The following is a 22,395-nucleotide window of genomic DNA, read 5'->3' on the forward strand; positions in this document are numbered from 1 at the left end:
ATAACATTTTTTCAAATCCATCGCTAACAACACTCCTTCTACCTCCCCAACGTGGAGAATTCCCTCCTATTTCCTGGGGTCTGCAGAGATAACAAGTCAGTCTCATTCTGTACTCCTAAGTGAGTCCAGTGTCTTTTTCCCCAAACAATCCGGAAAACAATTTGGGCACCTTTGTGCAACCTCCAGGAACGTGGTAATGAAGAGAGATCAGCCAAATACCCAAAAATCTTACTGAAGAGACCAGAAACTTGGGTATGAGCTCAGTAGCCTTAATCCTGATCCCAGAAAAGGGTACAATTCATTCTGTAATAAATAAGGGAAAAAAGACTTGGCAGCCAGAGTTGATGCTCCTTCTTTTCTCTCCATTCCACTTTTCCATTTCAACATCTATATAAATCACTCCAGAGGGAAGTCAGGGCCCACACTCCTAAAGCAGCCCAAACAAGTGAAAGGCCTCACTCTGAAATCTAACTTGGATGAAGGAAGGAGATGCGAAAGGATAAAAATTCCCTCTTTGCTCTTTTGTTCTTATTCTTCAAGATTCTGCTGAAACTTAAAAAAATTCTATTAGCCTATTTGCTTACATTTCTGTATTCATATACCTTCTACTTACCACAAACTGACCTTCTTACACACTTTCCTATCATGTTTTTCTTCACTGGTACTTCCCAACCATTCTTTTCTTTCTCTGATTTTCCCCAACCCTACCAGGCTGCAAGCTCAAAATAAGTGTGTTATAGCTCTAACTTCAAGTATTCCACAAGTAGCAAATTAAACTCTGAATGGGAAAGAACTCCAAATCAGTATGTGTAGTCCACTTGGCCCAGAGATTGGGGTGGAGCTAGGCCACCGGTGTTCTTAATATCAGCTAGTAAATCACCTTTCTTTGCCTCTGCTGCCTGCCTCTGAGCACCTGGACAATCCCAGCAAGTTGCTTATTTTCTGTGCTCAAGCCATAATTCTGTCTGGCCCTACAGGAAGCCACCCAAGAATCCCTGCCCTCTCCTTATTTCTAGGTTGCTCCTCAGCATTGAACCCAAAGAGGGAAAGGGGTAAGAGCTAACCACTGAAGGAGGACAGGAAGAAGTCTGGATGTGCAGTGGGGACAAACAGGGCTTCTTTTATTATTTCAGAGACTGCCTCAAACCAGGACTGATCAATTCAAAGCAGTTACCATAATATAAATAGATCTAATTATTCTCAGTAATCTTTGGTGGAAAATATATGGGAGTATATGTGTGTGTATGAGAGAGAGAAAGGTTGAACTCTCTCACCATTTCCTCTTAACTACTTTTAAATTCAAAAGGCATAAATGGAAAGGACTAACTGGGAAACAGGAAGTGGACAAGGAGACGGAAGAAGGCTTTCTGTGGCAGATTAATTTTCAGGGGTGGTGGGTGAGCTAGCAGATCTGTCCTAAAGCTAGCAGATCTGTCCCCCTTCTAACCAACTTTTCATTCGCCATGCTTCCTGCATCAAGCTCATTATATTTCAAAGCTGTAGTAAAGGAAGAAATAGAAGCAATGGAAGGAAAGACATGTATTCAAAACTAGCTGAGATAGAAATAAAATGTCTTAAAAAGGGAGTCTGTCAAGTTGTGTTAAGATTCAGAGAACTTACAGAACCAATGGTACTGACTTTCTGCAGTGGGAAAATATAAAATTTTGCACCTACTCTGTATGATTTACCTGAGGCATTTCCAAGCCCAGATCCTGTGAGTCCGATCCCAAACTTTTTTTTTTCCTCGTTTGTGAATTCTTTTCCAGCTTTACTTTTAATTTCAAGATCAAAGACGATTTTCACAATAAATGGCAGGTTTTCCCAGAATGCCTTCAATTCAAATGCTTGGATCACTGCTTTTTATTTATTTTTTAGTATTTCTGTGTGAATCTGTCAAATACAACACAAAGTAACTTCACTGGGCACCATTAAAAACAAGCTGACCTTTCAAAAATGACATTTTAACAAAGAACACTCTCAAGGAGTAAATCATACAGTTGCAATCTCAAGAATTTGGTCATTTCTTAGTACCAACTATTCTGAAATTCACTATTCCTCTCTTCATTTGTTTCTAAAAAAGGACAGGTCAATAACCAATTGGCAACATTGGGGGAAAAAAAAAAACCAGCACCACCACCCTGACAAAATTAACTGAGGCCTATCTTTTCCTGTTATCTGAAAGATGTATTGCATCTAATGTTAAAGTAAACCTCCCATTCACTTTACGTTTTGTATGAGAAGAGATGTCTCAACATTTAATTCCATCTATTGTATAATCATTACTGCAAAATTAATCTACATTTTATATCTCATAAATCTACAAGAAGAGTAATGAATACATAAAAGTCAACAATGGAGGGCGCCTGGGTGCCTCAGTCGGTTAGGCATCTGCCTTCGGCTCAGGTCATGATCCCAGAGTCCTGAGATTGAGTCCCCGTCAGGTTCCCTGCTCAGTGGAGAGCTTGCTTCTCCGTCAGCCTGCCGCTCCCCCTGCTTGTGTGCTCGCTTGTGCTCTCTCTCTGACAAATAAATAAAATCTTAAAAAAAGAAAAGGTTGTTAAAAAGAAAAAAGAATTATTCCAATAAGTTTTTAACATGTTTATGCTGGGGGGAAATAGGAAAATACTCTGCAGAGGGGTTTCAAGGGTTAAATAATGATTGTAAATCACCTGGCACAGAGTCTTGACTGTGGTAGAGCCTTAAATTTAAATGTTAATTCCCTTTTCCCTCCTCTGTGAAGACCTTAATTAATTAAGAGGGACTAAACAGCTATACCCACTTCATCATGTTTTCCTACATCAGTGGTCCTCAAAGTGTGATCCCAAGACCAGCAACATCAGCATCAACTTGGATTGTGTTACAATTGCAAAATTTTGGGCTCCAGCCCAGACCAACTAACGCAGAAACTCTGGAAGTGTTTCTCTCAGTTATGTGTTTTAACAAGCCCTCTAGGCGATTCTGACTCTCCCTAAAATTTGAGAACCACTGTCCTACACTCAACACCATGCTCTCATTCAGTCTAGTTGCAACAGCCTTTCTTAGACTGATGTAAAGAGCCAATTTCAGCCTAGCTGCTCCATACTTAACATATCTGGGCTAGTGGGTTAGAGTGGTACATCAATTTCAAAGGCCTCTGCAGAACAAGAGACTGTCAACAAGAGATTCAATAATTGTTCCACTTAATTAGATTAGTAAATAGACAACCGTTTATATTTCCTGGATCTTTGCTGGGCTCTCCCTTCTGGTGGGCTGTCATTCCTACCTTGCTGTTCTAGCCTAGGAAATACCATCAAGTGCCCAGCCTGGGCCTACAAACAGAATTAACTATGCATCTCAATCCCATGCTACAGTTTAGGCTCCTGACAAAGGCCAGTTCTGGTCCAGTTCCTCCTTATGGGCCTCATGCCTTGATCCTACTGCTGATATATAATCTCAGTCCTAATTCTTCCCTTGATTCCTATGAGAAACAAGGTCAGTTGCCTTTCTTCTTTCCCCCTTTCCCTTTCCCCATCCCCTCCCTTCCCTTTCCTTTCCTTCTCTCTCTCTCTCTCTCTCTCTCTAAGAGTGGGGAGGGGGAGAGGGAGAAGGAGAGAGAGAATCTTAGCAGTGTGGTGCTCGATTTCCCAACCCTGAGATCATGACCTGACCTGAAATCCAGAGTCAGATGCTTAACTGACTGAGCCATTTAGGCGCCCCCAGTCAGCTGCCTTTCCTACATCTATTACTTCAACTCCAAAAAGGTGTATGATTCAAGTGATGCATTCAATGAAGTGGGTCAGTATAATCCTGGTCTATAATCTGGATCTGGGAGAAAAGTTTGATACTCTCTAAAATCTGAAGTTTACCCTTACTAAGCAACAGGGCTGAAGACTTGAGAAAAGATTAAGTTCTATTCAACAAATACTCATTGTCATCAACTAAAGACACCATCTACCAACAGCTTGGTTTATCGGGGAACACTCTGCAGCTCTCACTTGCCAACTATGTAACACTGGGTAGGTCAATCTTTCTAAGCCTCATTTTCCTCATTTCTAGAAAGAAAACAATACTACTAATAATACGAGTCTCCTAGCCACCGAATTTTCAAAGCCATAAAACCATAAAATACAAATGCAAATAGAAGTAACCCCACTTTTTGAAGTTCACGTTACACCATGTCGCTTTTACAAAGACCTACAGTGGCACCTGCTTTTGCTAACTGAAGGAAATCTGAAGAGGATTTTTGCTTTTATGAAAATAGGTGAAAATAGTGTTAAGCGTTTGTTGTGCTTTGGGCCCTTACAGAGGCAGAGCACATCCCAAGCAGAGCGGCAAGTGCCCCGCCCCGCTCCTTCCCCAGGAACCACGCAGCATCTCAGCACCAAGCTGCCACAGTTCTGAACTGTGTCTGTGAACATCTGTGCTTTATCTCGATTTATTTTGTGCATGCATTAGCAAAATGTATCCTAAGGTATCAGAAAATCCTATGAGAGACTATTTTCTGGGTCTGGGAATGCTCAAAATTTTTCTACATAATTAATGGTTAGTGTTTCTCCACTTCATCCCATTTCAGCTTACAAAAGGTTGCATATAGGAGCACTCTACTTTTACGTAGCAGGAGAAATCTTTTTTTATTAAAAAACTTTTAAACACTTGACATCAAAAACCAGGTTGTCAATGCAGTTAGCAAAAGGAGCACCTGTTTAGAGCACTTGACAGGAGACCTGGAATCCAGTTTTGATCCCATAATTAAACTAAGCAGTCTTATCAATTTGAGCAAGTTATTTAAATTTATGCCTTAGCACCAGACTAAGGAATCACAATTACTCTCCTTTAACTATAACAGGGATGTTATGAGAACTGAATGAAATATTAAATTAGGATGTACTAATAAAATAAATTTGAAAGGTGATTATTATCAATAGGTATATTTTGCCAATGCTTTCTTTTGTTCCACAGCTAGTCCATCTCAGAAACTCAATATCTGCGACAACTATCGGCAGCAAGGCTGAATGTTTTACATACACCAATTCTCAAAGAGAGAGTATCCACCATGTTAAGAGTTGAGCACATCCTCCTGGGATAAAGGTCCTTAGCTGCTTCTCCCAGTCTCTCAGGTAGCAGCAAACAGGATGGGGGAAGGGCCAATTCTACCCCTCCAAGCAGAAGGTCTTTTCATTCTCTAAAACTAATGACCCAAGGTCACAACCAATTATCTTTACCCTCAAGGTTTTGCACCCATTTTCCAAAATGCCTGGTACCATTCCAAACATTTATTGTGAAATAACCATGAACAACAAAATTCCCCACCCAAAAGTAGAAAGAAAAGAAAAAAGAATAAAGCAATTACCATTGCACAGAATCTTTCATAACGATACACTGCTCCCAAATCATCTCCTATACCAGGGAGCCGTACACAAAAGGTACACTGATGTTTAGATGGCCAAATAACAAGAGGAAGGTGTAACAACTTGCTCTTTAGGATGCCTTCACACTTTTTTGTGCTCAAGAATATCCATATTTTACTGAAAGCTTTGATAGTAAAACTATGTACATTAAAAGCAATGGTCTAATTTCTCAATGTGTAACCTAAGAAATATTTTTTCCAAGGAATGGTTATTCAACAAAAGGGTTATAAGGTTTGGAAAACACCACATTAAATAAAACTGATATACTGACTCTACGTAGGGCTTCTTGCAAACTTTAAGGTGCTAGGTGCTAATGTGCATCATAAATCACCAACAGGTGACTAGAGTAGATACGATTTCCCAAACTTACTTGATCCTAAAATCCTCTACTCTGCCCTCAAGCAGACCTCAAGACTAGTGTTATTAGAAACAACAAAACACCCCACAATACCCTAAAGGAAAGGCTAATCCCTAGTTATGAATTCCTTTTTCTTCCCAAAGATTTTTATTTACTTGAGAGAGTGCACAGAAGGAGAGGGAGAAGCGGACTCCCCGCTAAGCAGAGAGACCAACACGTGGCCCTATCCCAGGACCCCAGGATCATGACCAGAGCCAAAGGCAGATGCTGAACCAACTGAGCCACCCAGGCACCCCCATGAATTCCTTTTTTTCACAGCTCTGGATCACCAGTTCTCAATACAGTTTTGTGGGTTTCTCAAGGGAGAGACTACTGTCCACCAGAAATATTTACTACAGATTTTCTGTACCTGGGCTCATTCAAAACTATTCAACAACAGCTCCTAGGCACTGGAAAAATACTCTGTTAACAGAAAACTAGCTCTCTGAAGCCATGTGATGGGGTTCAGGGCAGGCTGCCCCAATATGCCACCATTGCATATTATTTTTAATCAAAGTTAAGAAAGAGGTAGTGCAAGAAAGACACCCTGACCTTCCTCTGTCCCCCTGAAAGCAAGAAATAAATTTCCCCATGTGAGAGGTACCCTCCCTGCACCTGGGAGACAGAAAGCATCCTTACTGCCAGAGATAGGCAATTCAGGGCCAAGAAGGCTATATAAATAAACCTTGTTATTTCTTCATTAATTTGCTATCCCAAACCCAAACATCTTTGTCTTGTCAACTCTTAACAGATCTTTTGTTTCTTGGTCTAAAAGGTATAAAAGCTGCCTGCTTTGGTCACTTCTTTGAATCTCATATTTTGATGAGTTCCCGTACATGTGAAATTAAAATTTTTCTCCTATCAATCTGTCTGGTGTCAATTTAATTATATCAGACCAGCCAAAGAACCTAGAAGGGAAGAGAGGAAGTTTTCCTCCCCTACAAATGATATGGAGCCAATGACTGATCTATGAGCAGTAATGGTATCACTTGAAGATGGCCACAGCTCAGTATCTTTCATAGCCTTTTTTACCAGGTCCTTCCCTGGGTGTTTTTGTTTTGTTTTGTTTTTGTTTTTGGTTCTCCACTTGAAAATACGTTGAAGCTTACTGTGTACATTAGGAAAGGCAAAAGGTGAAGATGACAGGTAAAGCCAAAGGACTTTTACAAAAGCTCATCCCTGGGACTGCTTAAACCACTAAACTCTGAAAGCCAAACCTAAGAGCTGACTAGAGTGCTCCAGGCAACTTACACACATCTACGAGCCCCTAAATTGTGCTTCTTCTGAATCTGCTGAGGGTTTCAGCTGATTTTTCAGAGTCCACATATTTTTCAAAAGTTGAAAAATATAAACCAATTTATAAATGCAAATGTCATGAAAAAGCAGATACTATATATATGATGGCCAAAACTGCTACAGCTCCCCTTTTATATGGCACTGGCTTAGGGCACTGTTGCCTTTTAGTTAACTCAAGGGAACTGGCTCCTCACAACAGTAAGTAGCACTTTTGAGTCATCCAACACTCATCAGAGTAGATGCTAAAAAATTTTTGACACACCCATTAGGATGGTTATTATCCAAAAAACAGAAAATAACAAGTCAAGGATATTGAGGAGGATATGAAAAAACTGGAACCCTTGTGTAATGCTGGTAAGAATGCAAAGTGGTGCAGCTGGGAATCTTTAGCAGTTCCACACGAAGTTAAACATGGAACTACCATATGATTCAGCAATTCCCCATCTGGATTATATACCCAAAAGAACTGAAAGCAAGTAATCAAACAGATACATGCACACCCATATTCACAGCTAAGTTATTCACAGTAGTCAAAAGGTGGAAACAACCCTAGTGGCCATCAACAAATGAATGGATAAACAAAATATAATAATTCATACAATGGAACATTATTCAGCCATAAAAAGGAATGAAATTCTGATCATGGATGAATCTTAAAAACATTACGCTGAGTGAAATAAACCAGACACGAAAAGACAAATATTACGTGATCCTACTTATATGAGGTACCAGAATAGGCAAACTCATGGAACAGAAAGTAGAACAGAGGTTTATCAGACGCTGGGAGAGTTACTGTTTAATGGGCAGAGTTTCTGTCTAGGATGAGGAAAATGTTCTAGAAACAGATAGTTAAACAAGATTGTCAATATACTAAATGCCATTGAACTGTACACTTAAAAATGGTTTAAATGGAAAAATTTACAACAGAAAGTATTTAAAAATTTTTTTGAGGTAAGAAATGCCAACACATTTATACCTTTATATAATTCATACACTATAGTTTATTTTGATCTTTCCTAATCTTTGCTGGTTCGTGCTCATCATTTCTTTCATGTGTGCAGAGTTCCTGGGTTCTCTCTCTGCTGTCTTTAAACTGTACCAGATCCACAAGTTCTAAGATGTGGTAACAGTCCTGACCCTCTAACTTAAATAAGTCATTTCTCCTGAGGCTTGATCCCCAAGTAAAGACGAAAGAAAGGGAAGAAAGGGGAGGGGAGGGAGGAAAGACCACTTGGTAATTTAAGTTTATACATCATATATATATACCCCATGAGATTCCTGTTTGGCAAGAAAGACAGTTTATCAGTTTGCCCAAACTTCTTAGCAGACCAGGACCCATGAGGCACATTCCATCCATCCTGCTGTATTTCATATGTCCCACTCAACAATTCCTTTCCTTTTGAAAATTGCACAGCAAAATAGTGAACAAAATAGTTTTATTGAACAAAATAGTTCTTCAGATGTTTACAGAATCAAGCCACTACCTGTTTCATGGCACAGCAGAAATCAGAGATCCAAAAATCCCCAAACCACTGAGGAAGCATATGTTGCTCATGCAAGAAACACACAGGGTGAATGGTAAGCACCACATTCTCCCTTTAATATGCAATATAAATCCTCTGAACACAACTTCAGGTGAATCCCTATTCTCTGCCCTTCAACAGCAGTTCTCTGGACTACAAAATGTAGAAAACAGGCAAGTACACTTCAAACTAGATGATTATAATTTATGTCTGGAATTAGTAGTGGAAGACCCCCATTATTTATTTTCCAAACCCTGCTACTGCTGGCCTTGAAGAAGAGGCTAAAGAGAGAGAAGACATATCTTTTCCCTCAGACTGGGTGAGAAAAGATCATTTTCCTAGCCCAGCAGTACTCACCATGACCCTATAAGCAGATATGATCCTTTTACCATACCACTTTGTGGACTCTTTACCCCTGGGTCAATCCAATGGTCCCCCTTTTATCCTCACAGTCAGAGAGTTTTAAAGATATGGGAGTTGAGTTGGGTTTGCCATAAACATTTAAACAAAATAATTACATTTTACTAAAAATCCTGAGGAGCTAAGAAAAGATACCGAATCTCAAAAATATCTCTCCTTAGAATGCAATCTTGGAGGAAGACACAAGACCTCTCGGAATTTTATTCCATTCCTTCCCAAAGACTTCTGGCGAACTTTAATCTTTCGCCTACAGAAAAACACATGGGAGCTTGGTTAAAACCCTTTGGGAACCAAAAAGGAAGACCACTAAAGTAGGTGTCTGGATCAATGTGAGCTGAACAGGGAGAGCTACTTTTTATTTCTTAACACTATCAATTACAAGACATTAGGGCTTTCTGCAGCATTGATACCTGTCAATTAAGTTGTTCAGAGCACAAGATAAGAGCATGGGACAGTTTTAGACAGAACCAAAGAACGTTATTTCTAACCCTAGCCACACTTGGTTACCACTGGCAACAAAATATTCATGGTTTATATTTGTATCACTGTTTACAGACCATAAGCACATTGCTATGCCCTCTCATAAAACAACTTGGTGAAGTAGTTAGGGTACATATTAGCATCACTGCCATCCCCTACCCTCTGTCCAACCATTTTTACATTAATAAAAAAAAGTTCAACAGGGATAAGAGATTTATCTGAGGTCATTCAGGAAATGCCTCTGTGAAAACCTACCATTATAGAGACCATCTCTACTTGCAGCGCCTCTTCTCCAGAGGACTCCCAAATCTACATCTTCAGTCTAAACGCATAATGCATGAGCCTTACCATCTGAGAACTAGGTATTTCCATGTTCGTTGACACCCCATGACCTGACACAACATTCCACCTCCCTCTTCAAACATTTCCATTCTGTCAGTAGTACCATCATTCTCAGACATCCAGGCATGGAACACTGATCTCAACACTGACACTTTCCACTACTGTTCTATAACACTAGTATTAGCTTGATCTTACAATTTCACCAAATCCTTGAGGTACTTAAAATCACACTTCACTCCACTCAGAATTTCCAACAGTGAGGCTCTGGCCTTTCATGCCTTTGCTCACAATGGTTTTTCTTTTTCTCCTCCTTAATCCACCGTCTCCACTATCAGACTGTAAAGTCTTTTGAGAACAACCATTATATCTCATCTCTACCTTGCTATAGTGCCAAAAGCAATGCCTTGCCCAGCACAGCCATCCACACAAAAGCCGACTGACAACGAACGGGAAATCCCCTAAGACCACAGGTCCTTCTGAATAAGGAGTCAGAGGTGCAACTTTCCTCATACACAAAGAGGACACTGCAAAGAAGTCAGGCATTTAGTGTACAGCTGACCCTTGGATAACAGGTTTGAACAGTGTGGGTCCACTTGTATATGGATTTTTTTCAGTACGTACAGTATTAGTATTGTACATGTATGTTCTTTTCCTTATGATTTTCTTAACATTTTCTCCAGCTTACTTTATTCTAAGAATACAGTATATAATATATGTAACATACAAAATACGTGTTAATCAACTATTTATGTTCTCCGTAAGGCTTCTGGTCAACAGCAGGCTTTTAGCAGTTAAGTTTTGGGAGATTCAAAAGTTATGCATGAGTTTCAGCTGCGTGGGCAGGGGGTCGGGGGGAGGGCTGGTGCCCCTAACCCCCATGTTGTTCAAAGGTCAACTGTGTATTTATCGAGCATCTTTTACGTGCTCTGAAATTATCTAGTAGTTAGCTTGTTAATTTGAGTCTTGAACCACTATAGTATCATATAATAAAAATATTTAAAATTATACTCCTGAATTTTCTTTTACACTTCCAAGAAAAGTATTATTTGAATTTCAGTTGATTCTGAAGATCTGAGAGAATTCTTGTCTAGTGAGGAGAGGGTAGAAGAAGGAGTAGGATTAAAATTTATTTAAACCAACTGAATCCAGGCACCAGACTGATACAGGTTACACTGTTCTTTCTCTCCCCATGTCCATTTTAACTGAAACAAAATCTTTTATGCAGATTAAACACTGAAATTTAAAAAATCATTTAGTTTTCTGAGCTATTCAGCAGAAATCTACAAAATGTAAAAAGGGCACAGCAGAATTAAAGGCAGCAGCATAGAAACAGACAGTGTTGTAGGCGAACACATTTGAGCCATACTGCAAGATCCCAAGACACTCTGGACATACCCTAACAACTTCAGCACTCCAGTTATCAGAGATCTAGGCTCTTCCTCAAACTTTATTGTCTCTTCCCTCCTTTCTGAGATTTGACACTTTTCAAAAGTAGCAAGAATATATACAACAATTTTGAAATTGTCTTCATATTCCTTCCTATCGTGTGAAATGGGCTGTACAACTGGCATAGGGCTATAAAACAGCTGGTACAGGGGTTATGGGCATAAGGCTACAAAGAGGTTGTGAATACAGTTTTGCAATCATTTATGTCAACACTGAGAAAGATTGGCTGCCTCTTTGGCTCTAATACTCCTAAAGGCTTGCTCTGTGAGAAGCAAACTCTAGATTCAAGATAAAAGGTTCTGCTTTATGAGTATTCAGAATTTTATTCCAGATTCTTACTTGCCTTCTTTTATCTGTAAATACAAGAAATCCCCATCTTACTTTGCAGGGACTTTGTGATTCACAATAATACATGCCCTGACACAAAACAGATACTCAATAAATTGTGGCTATTTTTTTATTCTAAGATTCCTTTCTTATTATAAGATGTTCCTGGAGTGTTGCAGCTACTGAAAGTATAAACCTGAACTCGGACTCCTAGATTGTCTAAATTCCACACTTAATTATCACAAAAACCCAACTGCTTAGAACTAGGATAGATAAGGGATCTGCAGGCAACACAGGTCATTTAACATCCCTGCCCTGGTTCATGAGGGTCAATGTCAATTATGCTGAAAGAATCTTTGGATTCACAAAGTAATTCATAAAGCTTCAAACCAGTCATCTCTGTACACAATGAAGAACTGGCAAGTAGGGGTTCCTGGCTGGCTCAGTCTGTGGAACAGGCGACTCTTGAACTCAAGGTGTGAGTTCGAGCCCCACATTGGGTGTAGAAATTACTTAAAATTTTTTTAAAAATCTTAAAAAAAAAAACTTGGCAAGTAAATTACAAGGGGAAAGGGCTTCTTCAAAGAGATTATTGCACTAATTGTTCAAACAATTACATACAGCCAATCTGTTTTTTACAGTTAGTTATACTGGCTTCACCAGAGATTATGGGTAACCCAAGGGAATGGACTTACACAAAATTTATCTTTATATCTATAACACCTTACACAGCTTCTAATAAATACAAACACAAAACTTATATATTTGTCTCAACGGGATTCAGAATAAACCAAACAAAGGAGATGGACTACCCCAATTGCTGGGAAAACATAACTATGAACAGAATCAGCAGCTACCAGAGAAGCACAAAAAGTAACAAGAACCTGATCCCACCCTCCCATCAGATACTCAGAATTCTTATATCCCTCCTAGCAGAGGAAAGAATAAAATTCATTTACAGTAATTCATTAGTTTTTTTAACTTGGGAAGTTGGACAACTAGCAAGTTATAATGCTAAGCTATTAGGTAGCAAAGTCCCAACAAGTTCACTCTACCAGGACTATATACATTTTAAAAGGAAATACAAAGTTAACGGAAGATTTAAAGTAAAGGCCTCAAACTGGACTGAAGCCACAAATCAACGCCTACATATGGGTTTTGTTCGGCTCACTCACTGGTGTTCTTAAAATATTAAATTTTAACAGCCAGCATTTAAATTGGAAATTTCATATAAAATTTCTGAGTCCTGTTAACAAATGCCACTCTCCTGGGGGAAAAATATAATCATTGGGTACATATTCCCAGCAAGTTCACTTGAATCACTCGAATTGAAATGAATTATCCCTTTAAACTAGCCTGTGCTCCCCAGCTTGCTCCAATCTCCACTAGTTCCATTTCACAGATGAGGTGCCTAAGCTGACAGATGACGTGCTGTCAAAACCACAGCACTAGTAAAAAGCCTGTTTGTGAATACAGTTAACTTCAGGACTTTGACTCTTAAGCATTCCGCAACTGGACCTCCAAATAAAAAACAGTTAACGATAAGAGAGGTATTTAAAAGACCTGCACATGACTGTTTTTAGTAGCTTTATTCACAATGGCCTAAAATCTGGAAGCAAACCCAAAATGGATGGACAGATTGTGGTATATCCATAAAAATAACAAGTACTCAAGCTATACTCGAAATGACATGAAATCTCAAAAGTATTAACATTAAAAGCAATGAGACTCAAAAGACAATGCATTCTATGACTGCATTTAAATGAAATTCCAGGAAAGACAAAACTACAGTGATGGGAAGTGAATCAGTGACTGGGGCCAGGGGTGAAGCAGGGTCATGAGGGAATTTCTTGTGGTGATGGAAATGTTCCATATCATGACTGTAGAGGTAGTTAGATGACTGCATAGATTTGTCAAAACTAAAAATTAGGTAAATTTTATTTTACATAAATTACACCTCAGTAAAACCAAGGTGTTTAGGAAACACTATAAAATTACAGAGAAAAGTACTATCTCTACCTGGGTAAGTCTGGGAAAGTTTCAGGAAAAGGCGAAATTTGAATTGAATCTTGTCACAGGACAATTTTAAGGTGCATTAAGCAGAAAATACAGCATATAAGTGGTTATATTCTGCACTGGAGTCTGTGAGAAATGGCATCTCTGAATACAAAGGAAAATGCTTCAGAAAAGGAAATTCATAGAGATGGACAATTAGTACTTGGAAAGCTATCAAAGCCAAGTTGATCTCACACAATTTCCCAAAAAGGAATCAACTCAGACATAGGTTGCTGTTCAACTGCAAAGCAGCAGACAGCGTGAAAGAATGTTTTTATTTTGTTTTTAAATAAAGCAAAATGAAGAGGAAAAGTAAGGGTCGAGGGAAGCCTGGGTGGCTCAGTCGGTTAGGTCTCTGCCTTGGGCTCAGGTTGTGATCCCGGGGTCCTGGAATCGAGTCCCGCATTGGGCTCCTTGCTCAGTGGGGAGCCTGCTTCTCCCTCTGCCTCCCACTCCCCCTGCTTGTGCGTACTCTCTCTGACAAATAAATAAATAAAATCTTAAAAAAAAATAGAGTCAAAAAAAGGGGAAAGAAACCCAAAGGGGATAAAGAAAGGGGTGGAAACAAGGAGGTGAGATAAAGGCAAAGGGACCCATTAGGTCAAAATAAAAAGTATCTTGGTACTGACGAATTACAAGAGAGAAGAGAGGTGTGTCAGACTTTGATGAAGGACTAAAAGAAAAATCAAAAACTATGGGAAAAGAGACCATCTAATAAAAGTCAAAGCCACAGAGTAAAGGGACCAGAGACCTGACAGTGTAGAGCAGGCCTAGGAGAAGTAGAGGACAAGAGGAAAACAAAAAAGCCCTTTCCTCCCAAATCTCACCTAGTAGTCTCCTCCTCCTCCTCCATCTTTCCCCTCTCCATGGCCCTGTCCTAGGTGAAGCCTTCTCATATCCAAGCCCCACATATACAGATCACATACATCTTTTATTTTATTTTTTAAGCAGGCTCTATGCCCAATGTGGGGCTCAAACTCATGACTCCAAGATCAAGAGTCACATGCTCCACTGACTGAGCCAGCCAGGCGCCCTGCATATACCTTTTATACCTCCTTGACTGGACTAGAATGCTTCCTTCACTGGTCTTCAAAACACAGTTCAAATGGACCTTTTCTGTAAAGCTTCTCCAACTTTCCCAGGCAGTTACTAGTCCCTCTTCTGTATTTTCAGAACACGTTGTTCTAAAAATTATCCTACTGTTAAACTGCAAGGTCTGTTTCCTCTATTAATCTATGGGCAACTCCAGTAGAGGATTCAATAATAAGGATGAAAACCCTAACTAGCAAACATTACACAAAACTATCAAGTCCTTTCACAAGTAAAAAATTTTATACATCTTATACAACACAAGTAGGAAGCTAGAAGCCTTGCTGCTTAAAGGAATTCCACAGTGAATCTTTTGAACAAGAGTACAGGCACCCTACCCCTAGTTTCTCCCCATACCATCAAGGACCTTTCCTTAAAGTTTTATTTTTGTAATGCTTTAAATTTCTGTTGAATGGAAAAAATATAATAGAGAAGGCAAACTGCATCAGGAATAGTATGCAGCCATCAAAGAAGGAAATTCCCCTCTAAAATAAAAATAAAAGCACCTTAACCTCTCAAAAGCAGAACATTATATACTAAAGAAAATAAGTGTTCAAAAAGAATCTGAAGAAAACCGCAGGATACAAAATCAAAAAGCTCATAATGCTTTCATGGGAAACTATCAATGTCAACAATACCCAAAAATAAATAAGTAAAACATGACTTTGTAACAAAAGATGTAAAAGTAGGTTTGGTGTTAAAAGGACAGAATAGCAGGATGAACAGAGTTGCTAGGAATTAGTGGGGAGATGAGTGATTTAAAAAGTTGTTTGGGGAGGAGAGTTCCAATATAGATTTTGGAAGAAAGGTCATGAACTGGTGAAAAAGCGTACAAGGATTGGCTGGCAACACAATGAGATGGTACTGCAGTCACCAAGTACCACTGCAGTCCCCTGCAACAAACTCTCCCCATGTCTAGTCCTCCCCACTGGGGTGAATCAGACTTATTAACAAGAATGATTTTACAGTACTTCCCCAAAACAAGAAACACTGCTATACAGACGAATAATTGTCCAAACCTCTAAAAAATAAGAGGTTCCACTCACATTTGCCAAACACCCAGAGATCCAAATGTGCCAAGAGCTAATGACAAATCGAAAGGAAAAAGCGCAGGGTGCGCGCGCGCGCGCGCGTGTGTGTGTCTGTACGGCCATGCTTAGAAGAAATACTCAACAAGTCTAACTAATGGAATGTATCTTAAAAAATTAACAAAAGAATTCAAGGGATTTTTAGACATCATCAAAATAGCTTTTCCATAAACTTTCTCAAAAAAAAAGGGTCAATTTTTAAATGAAAGCTTTTTGTTTCAGCAGATGGTGATTAATTCCTCCCTTCCAACTAAGCCCAGCATCTCTACTAATAGTAGACTGACTTATTACCTTCCAGATAAGCAGTTTTTAGCAATGCACTCATTTATTTAGGAAGTTCAGACGCACTAAAAGGTGTCAGGCACAGGGTGAGGCACTGGGGATATAAAAATAAAGAGGGAGACTCTGACCTCAAGTTGCTTATCAGGTAGATGACATAAATGGGTAAATACTATACTGTGGTACAAGTGCTAATAAAGATAAACTGAGAGGTCATTAAACTATGAAAAAGAAAACTGAATAGAGATTTGAGAGGTGGTTCTAAGCAGGCAGAAGTATTAGCATATTCAAAGTACAAGAGCTGAGAATACAATAACTGACAATTTCCCAATATCCCACTATGAGATAGAAAACATCATTAATCTCTCCCATTACAAATAAACTGAATTACCCACAGTCACCCAGCCGAATAGTAGGCTAACTAGAACTAGAAACAAGATTACAGGCCACATGATGCTTTTCCGTTTTAAGGGTCAATATATTCTCCTTTCTCAACTGTCATGTTGGCACTTAAAACCCAGTTTAAGTCAACAAAACTGGAGAAATACTGCATAAAAACAAAGCAAAAAGCTACCCACGAAAAAACTAAGTATTTGCCCATGTAATATTTTAAGGTTTTAGCATCTCCGCTTCAGTGGGCACTTAGTACCACTTCACATTTTCCCAAGGAAGGGGACGGGCAGCAACATGTATCTCTTGGGATCTTGTATGAAAAAGTATCCTACCCTATTTAGGTAATTCTACAAACATCTCAGACAATGATGGCACCATCGGTATGGCTTCCAAACTAACTGCATGATATACATAAGAACTCAGAGGGTTAAGTATTTACTCATTTGACTAACATCTCTTCAAACAGCTGTAAACAGTTTTGTTAGGAATGATACACTAAATGCACTTTTAGACCTTCAATAGGACCATACCCTTGACTATATTAAGGTTCTTAAGTACCATATCTTAAAAAGCAAGAACTTTTCACTCAGAATGCATCTCTAAGATAAACAGGATTTAATATGCCAACATTTGCTTTAAAGCACCTGGGTGGCTCAGTGGGTTAAGCATCTGACTCTTGATCTCCACTCAGATCCTGATGTCAGGGTCATGTGTTTGAGCCCCGTGTTGGGCTCCACACTGGACGTGGAGCCTACTTTAAAAAAGTAAAAAAAAAAAAGTGGTTTTTTTCAGGAAAACATCTATTTGCAAATGAAATAATATAGAATACAATGCTGCCATGTGCTCTTATTCTAAAAATTCTTCAGGGCAAGAGACAATGTACATTCTGCAAGGGCTCAAATTACTATCTGAAGTGCATATTTATATATTCTGCAGTATCTTTACATCTAAGTAATTAAAACCCAGTGACTGATGTCTTAGACGAGGGGTTGATAAACAAACTACAACCTTCAACCACAGCCAGTTCTTGCAAATAAATTTTATTAGAATACAGCCCCAAACATATTATCTATGATTATTTTCATGCTACCATTTGCAGAGCTGAGACGGAGACTATATGGCCCACAAAGCCTAAATATTTACTGTTTGACCATGAACAGAAGTCGTCTTGTCAACCCCTATCTTAAAATCATCAGACTAATGACCTGACAAATTATGTCTAGCCTAAGAGTTTATCTAGCCTGGAAGATGAACTACTGAATACAATGAAAGAATTTTTCTCCCAAACATCCAAGTCAAAACCCACAGGGAAACAAACCTCTGCTGATTAATTCCAAGTCACATAATTGTCAATCCTGACTACAAACTATACCTTAAAAGCAAACGGTGGATTTAGCTTAACTTTTTTTAAAAACTGTGCTACATTAATAAACATACAAACTCGTACTTTCACGGTCACTTGTATTGCTAACCACCAGCAGGGAACCATACAAGTTCATTTTTCAGTCCTTAAACTGGCATCCAAGAACCTATACAGAATGAACTAGTAAACCAAGTAAGACATAGTCTAAGAGTCTGTTTTCACTTATCATGACAGAGAATGGGACGGTAAGCGGAACATCCAAAATCTCTCCTGGACGTATTTATCCTCTTCTATACTTACTACTCTAAGAATTCCAAAGCCGGTATATAAGTCACATATAAGAATTACACCCAAGTAAGTCCTATCAGATCTATCTGCCATTCTTATTTTATTTTTTGAAGTAAGCCCTAGGCCCAATGTGGTGCTTGAACTCAGGACCAGAGATTAAGAGTTGTATACTCTACCAACTGAGCTAGCCAGGCGCCTCTCTATTTGCCATTCTTAAGAAAAATCAATAAATTAATAAACTAATACTTTTATTTGCTGTAAAAGTTATATTTAAAAACGGAAGCCTATAAAAAAACAGGGATATTTACATATGTGATATTTACATATCATTCTTAACAGAACTGAGTCAAGCATGTCAAAACAATACAGAAATCGACAAATCATTTATTTACCGATTATTCTTCTTCTTGGGTTAACAAAATAGGAGATAATGCAAACTCCTAAATAAATGCAGCCAACTCCTGAATGGCCTCTACGTGATACCCAAGTGCTTAACCAAAGTGCATCAACAGCCTGGTACCCTTGACAATACCAGCGCAGTCACAGGTTGTAAGGTGACATTAATATAAAGCTAAATCAAGCATTTAATAAGGCTGACAGGATGCCAAAATAATCAGAAAACAAAGCAAAATAACTGATTTTCTAATTACTCATACCATCTCCCCCTTCATCTTTGGTGATTTCCCAGCGATTTTGGATTTAAAAAAATGGGAAAAAAACATTTAGAAGCACAATCAAGTGACAACCAGTTTACCACAGATTACCAGATTTACATAAAAGTCTTATTTCCTGCTTTTTAAAAAGAAGTCAGATTTTGATCCTATTCCTCACCTGCAGGATATTCACAAGACAAAGTCCTAAAGAACCTTCAAAACTAAATAATTTTCTCAAGGCTCAGTTTTCTTATGAAGTTGATTCATGTGAGCTACAAATTTATGTAAGCAGGAGGGGCAAATTACTACTAGGACTAGGACTCAAAAGTGCGGGGGCGAGCTTTAGAAGGTACTCTGATGAAAAAATGGAAACCCCACCCAGCTCTTAACTTTCTCGGCTTTTTCTAGTTCTGGTTTTCTGTGCAAAATCCAGAAAAGCAGAACTTCCTCCTCACTGCCTGCCTCTATGTGAGGCCTTGTGCCGAAATTCAGACCGCTAGTTATCCAAGTACCTTCTTAAGGTAGTCTTAAGGCTCAAGCCCTCTCAGAAACAGCAAAAAGGTTTGCTTTCTTGGGTTAGAGGAGAGCAATTACAGGGCTTGGCGGCCGTGTTTGTCAGGAAGGGTAGGGCCGAGAAAGAGGGAGAATCCAGAGATTGAGCTCCATCTAGCCCCAGGAACCACCCCCAAGGGGCGACTAGACTGCCCTCGGTACTTCCCTGCCTCCTCTGCTCGGGAGGGGAGAGCGGTGGGTCGGGGTCTGGCTCCCCAGAGCTACTTCCTGGTCCGATCGGACTCGCCTTCGGACACCCGAAGCGCCCCCGGCCCGGCTCCCTCGCCCTTTGCCCTGTCTCCTCCCCTCTCAGTGACCCACCACCACCGGTCCCCTCCCATCTAACATGGCCGCCCCACCCGGCCCACCCCCGGCACAGCCTAACCAATTGGGGAGCCCCGCGGCACCGCCTCCCCCACGTCCATTGGCGCAGCAGCCTCTATGCCCTGTCCCATTGGACGGCATGGCCTGCCACTCCGCGCTGAGGGCTCCGCCTACGAGCCGCTTCAAGCTGCTTTGAGAAGACATATAAACAAATCCCGGAGGGAGGCCCCTCTCGCCCGTCTCTGGGGCGGAGACGGGAAGGGGGAGCGGCTACCCCAGAGACACCCCTGCCTGGAACCCCCCCCCACCCCCAGCCAGCGCTTCCTTGTCTCCTGCTTGCCCCGTTCCAACCTTCGTGGCCCCGGCCCTTCCTCACACGCCCCTCTCTCTCCTCCCCCGCCAGCCTCGCCTCCCCTCCCTTCCCCGGCCCCTCCCACCCGCTCGCTTCTCTGACAGGCCGGTTGCCGGCAGCCACGGCCCCGGGCTCGGAGGCAGCAGTGAAGGGCCGGGCGGCCTGGCAGGGCAGACGCCTGGCGTTGCCCACCCCTGGCCTAGCCTGCCGCCCACCCGTGGGTCCCCTCTACCGCCGCCCCGCGCTTTTATATAACCGTCCCGGGCCGGGGGTGGGGGAGGGGAACCAGAGACCCCGTGACCGGCAGGCGGCAGCCTGAGGCCCGCGCGCCCCCAGACTCGGCCCTGGTCCCGGCCGCCCCGCGCCGGCCCGGCTCAGAGCTCCGGCGTTGCTGCCTCGTAGGCCAGCTGCCCTCCTCCGCCCCCCACCCGGCTACTCCCCCAACCCAAGCCCCTGCGGGCTCCGGGTGGAGAGCAGCGGAGCTCACCTGTGGGTGTGGGGACGGCTCAGGGGCTGGGTCCGGTTCCGCTGCAGGGGCCGCGGCCCCTCTCCATGCTGCCTCGGTTTGTTTTGTTTATGTCCTTCCTGACGGGTTCCCGGAAATCGCGTGACTCGCCCCCCTCACGTGGGCCGCGGCGAGGAGGAGGAGGGAGGCGGGGGCCCGCCGGCCTCCGGCCAATCGGGAGGCGTCCTGCAACCCGGCCAATCAGGAGCTCATCCCGGCTTGGGCACCCCTATCACATGACGCCGGAGGGGCGGATTGCCGGGAAAAACCAGGAAGAGAGGGCGGAGCGGGGGCTCGGCGCCTGCCACTGCAGCGTGGGCGTGGGCGGTCTTTGATACAGAGCCACACTCACGTTTGTAGAGGGTTCGTTTACGAAAGCTTTCTCTTCCAGCGTTTTATCTGATCTCACAACTGCACGGTGAGGCCCGAAGTGTCCGTATAGCCATTTATATTTATGCCCATTTGTATTTACATTCTAAGTTCAGTGAAACTTGAAGGGGGCTACGGGAACAGAGGGCATTAACTTGAGAGGAGTTGTATCAACTTTATTTTATGTAAGTCTTCCACATCTGAACTTCTTAATTCGCTGAGACTGACCTTGCCTTCAGTCATTCGTTCATTCAGCTATTATTTATTGCGTACGTAAGCCAGAGACATTGGGATCAATCAGATTGCGTGCACCTTTAAGAGAAAGAATACCTGTACACAACTATACAAACAGAATGCTACTAGAAGCGCCTAGACAGACTTCGCTATACATGTGCCCGAAGTTTCCTTGTGCTATATAATCCTATTAATAACAACAGCGACCCTTTGCTACTGAACGTGTACTATGTGGTAGGCTCATCATCCCATTTAGTTAACCCTACAGGTACACGCAATGGTAATATACCGATTTTTGCAGACGGGCAAATTAAGGCGCAGAGGGATTACTTGCTCAAGGTCAGGCTGCTAGTAAATGAATCAGCTGGGCCCAGAACCCAGGTCTGTTGCCACAGCCTGTGCTGCCAGACTGCTCTTTATACTTAAGGGCACAGAATTTATCTTCTGAGCACAGAACAGAAATATGATTTTAGTAAGCATGGAGAAAGGAGGATTAGAGAACAGAAATGCTTGGCAAGATTCCCTCAGGATGTCAGTTTTCTCTTACGAGTAATTGCCTTAGAAATCTCGGCTCTCCTTTGCACAGACCTAGGGAAGTATTATAACGTTAATGTCAAAACCATGGACTTTGGAATCAGAAAGACTTCTAAAGATCATAAGCTTCAAGAGGGCAGGGATTAGCCCTGCTGTTTCTCCTCTCCTTTTCATGCCTGCCACACAGGCAGTCATTAAATACTGGTTGAATAACAGCCTGGATTTGAATCTTTGCTCTACCACGTGTTAACCAGCACAAATTATTTAACTTTTGTGAGCCTCCTCTGTTAAGTACCTCATGGAGTTGATGTGAGAATTGAGTGTAAAAATTCATATGAAGCACTTACCACAGTGTGTCACATATAGTGAGCATTTAATGAATGGTAGTATTATATTGTTTCAAAGACATCATTTAGAAGATGTACTGTAAGCTAAATAGCAAGTAAGGATCATTCTAGACTTTAGCAGTTTAACAGCCACTAAAATAATACTTGTGTAAACAGTACTAATAGGTGGGTATGTGTAGATACCTAAGGGGAAAGTAAAGTAAATCTCACGTCTGCATCCTTCAAAATGCCTTGGGGTCTCAGTACCCAATGAAGGAGTATTTCCCTACTGCACAGGAAGTACCAGGATTATCATTATTTTCTTTTTTAAGTCTAACATACCACATTCTAATTTTCCATATCGACGGGAGTT

The 22,395-nt window shown here is 41.1% G+C and overlaps 1 protein-coding gene across 3 annotated transcripts in view; it reads right to left on the minus strand.

Annotated features, from left to right (window-relative positions):
- The window catches only part of CREBRF (CREB3 regulatory factor), a 54,111-nt gene extending 33,416 nt beyond the window's left edge, over positions 1 to 20,695 (minus strand). Inside the window, exons 1-2 of one of the 3 annotated variants that reach the window (XM_002916923.4) lie at positions 20,542 to 20,695; positions 1,689 to 1,890 (exon numbers count right to left, since the gene is read on the minus strand). In XM_002916923.4, the coding sequence (XP_002916969.1) occupies positions 1,689 to 1,697 (9 nt within the window). In that variant the 5' untranslated portion in view covers positions 1,698 to 1,890; positions 20,542 to 20,695. Of the gene's footprint in view, positions 1 to 1,674; positions 1,891 to 20,541 lie in introns of all 3 variants that reach the window. The other 2 variants (XM_011221923.3, XM_011221924.3) reach the window with 2 other exon arrangements.
- Between the last annotated feature and the right edge of the window lie 1,700 nt (positions 20,696 to 22,395).

Source organism: Ailuropoda melanoleuca, chromosome 3 (genome assembly GCF_002007445.2).
Source record: "Ailuropoda melanoleuca isolate Jingjing chromosome 3, ASM200744v2, whole genome shotgun sequence".
Lineage (NCBI taxonomy): Eukaryota > Metazoa > Chordata > Mammalia > Carnivora > Ursidae > Ailuropoda > Ailuropoda melanoleuca.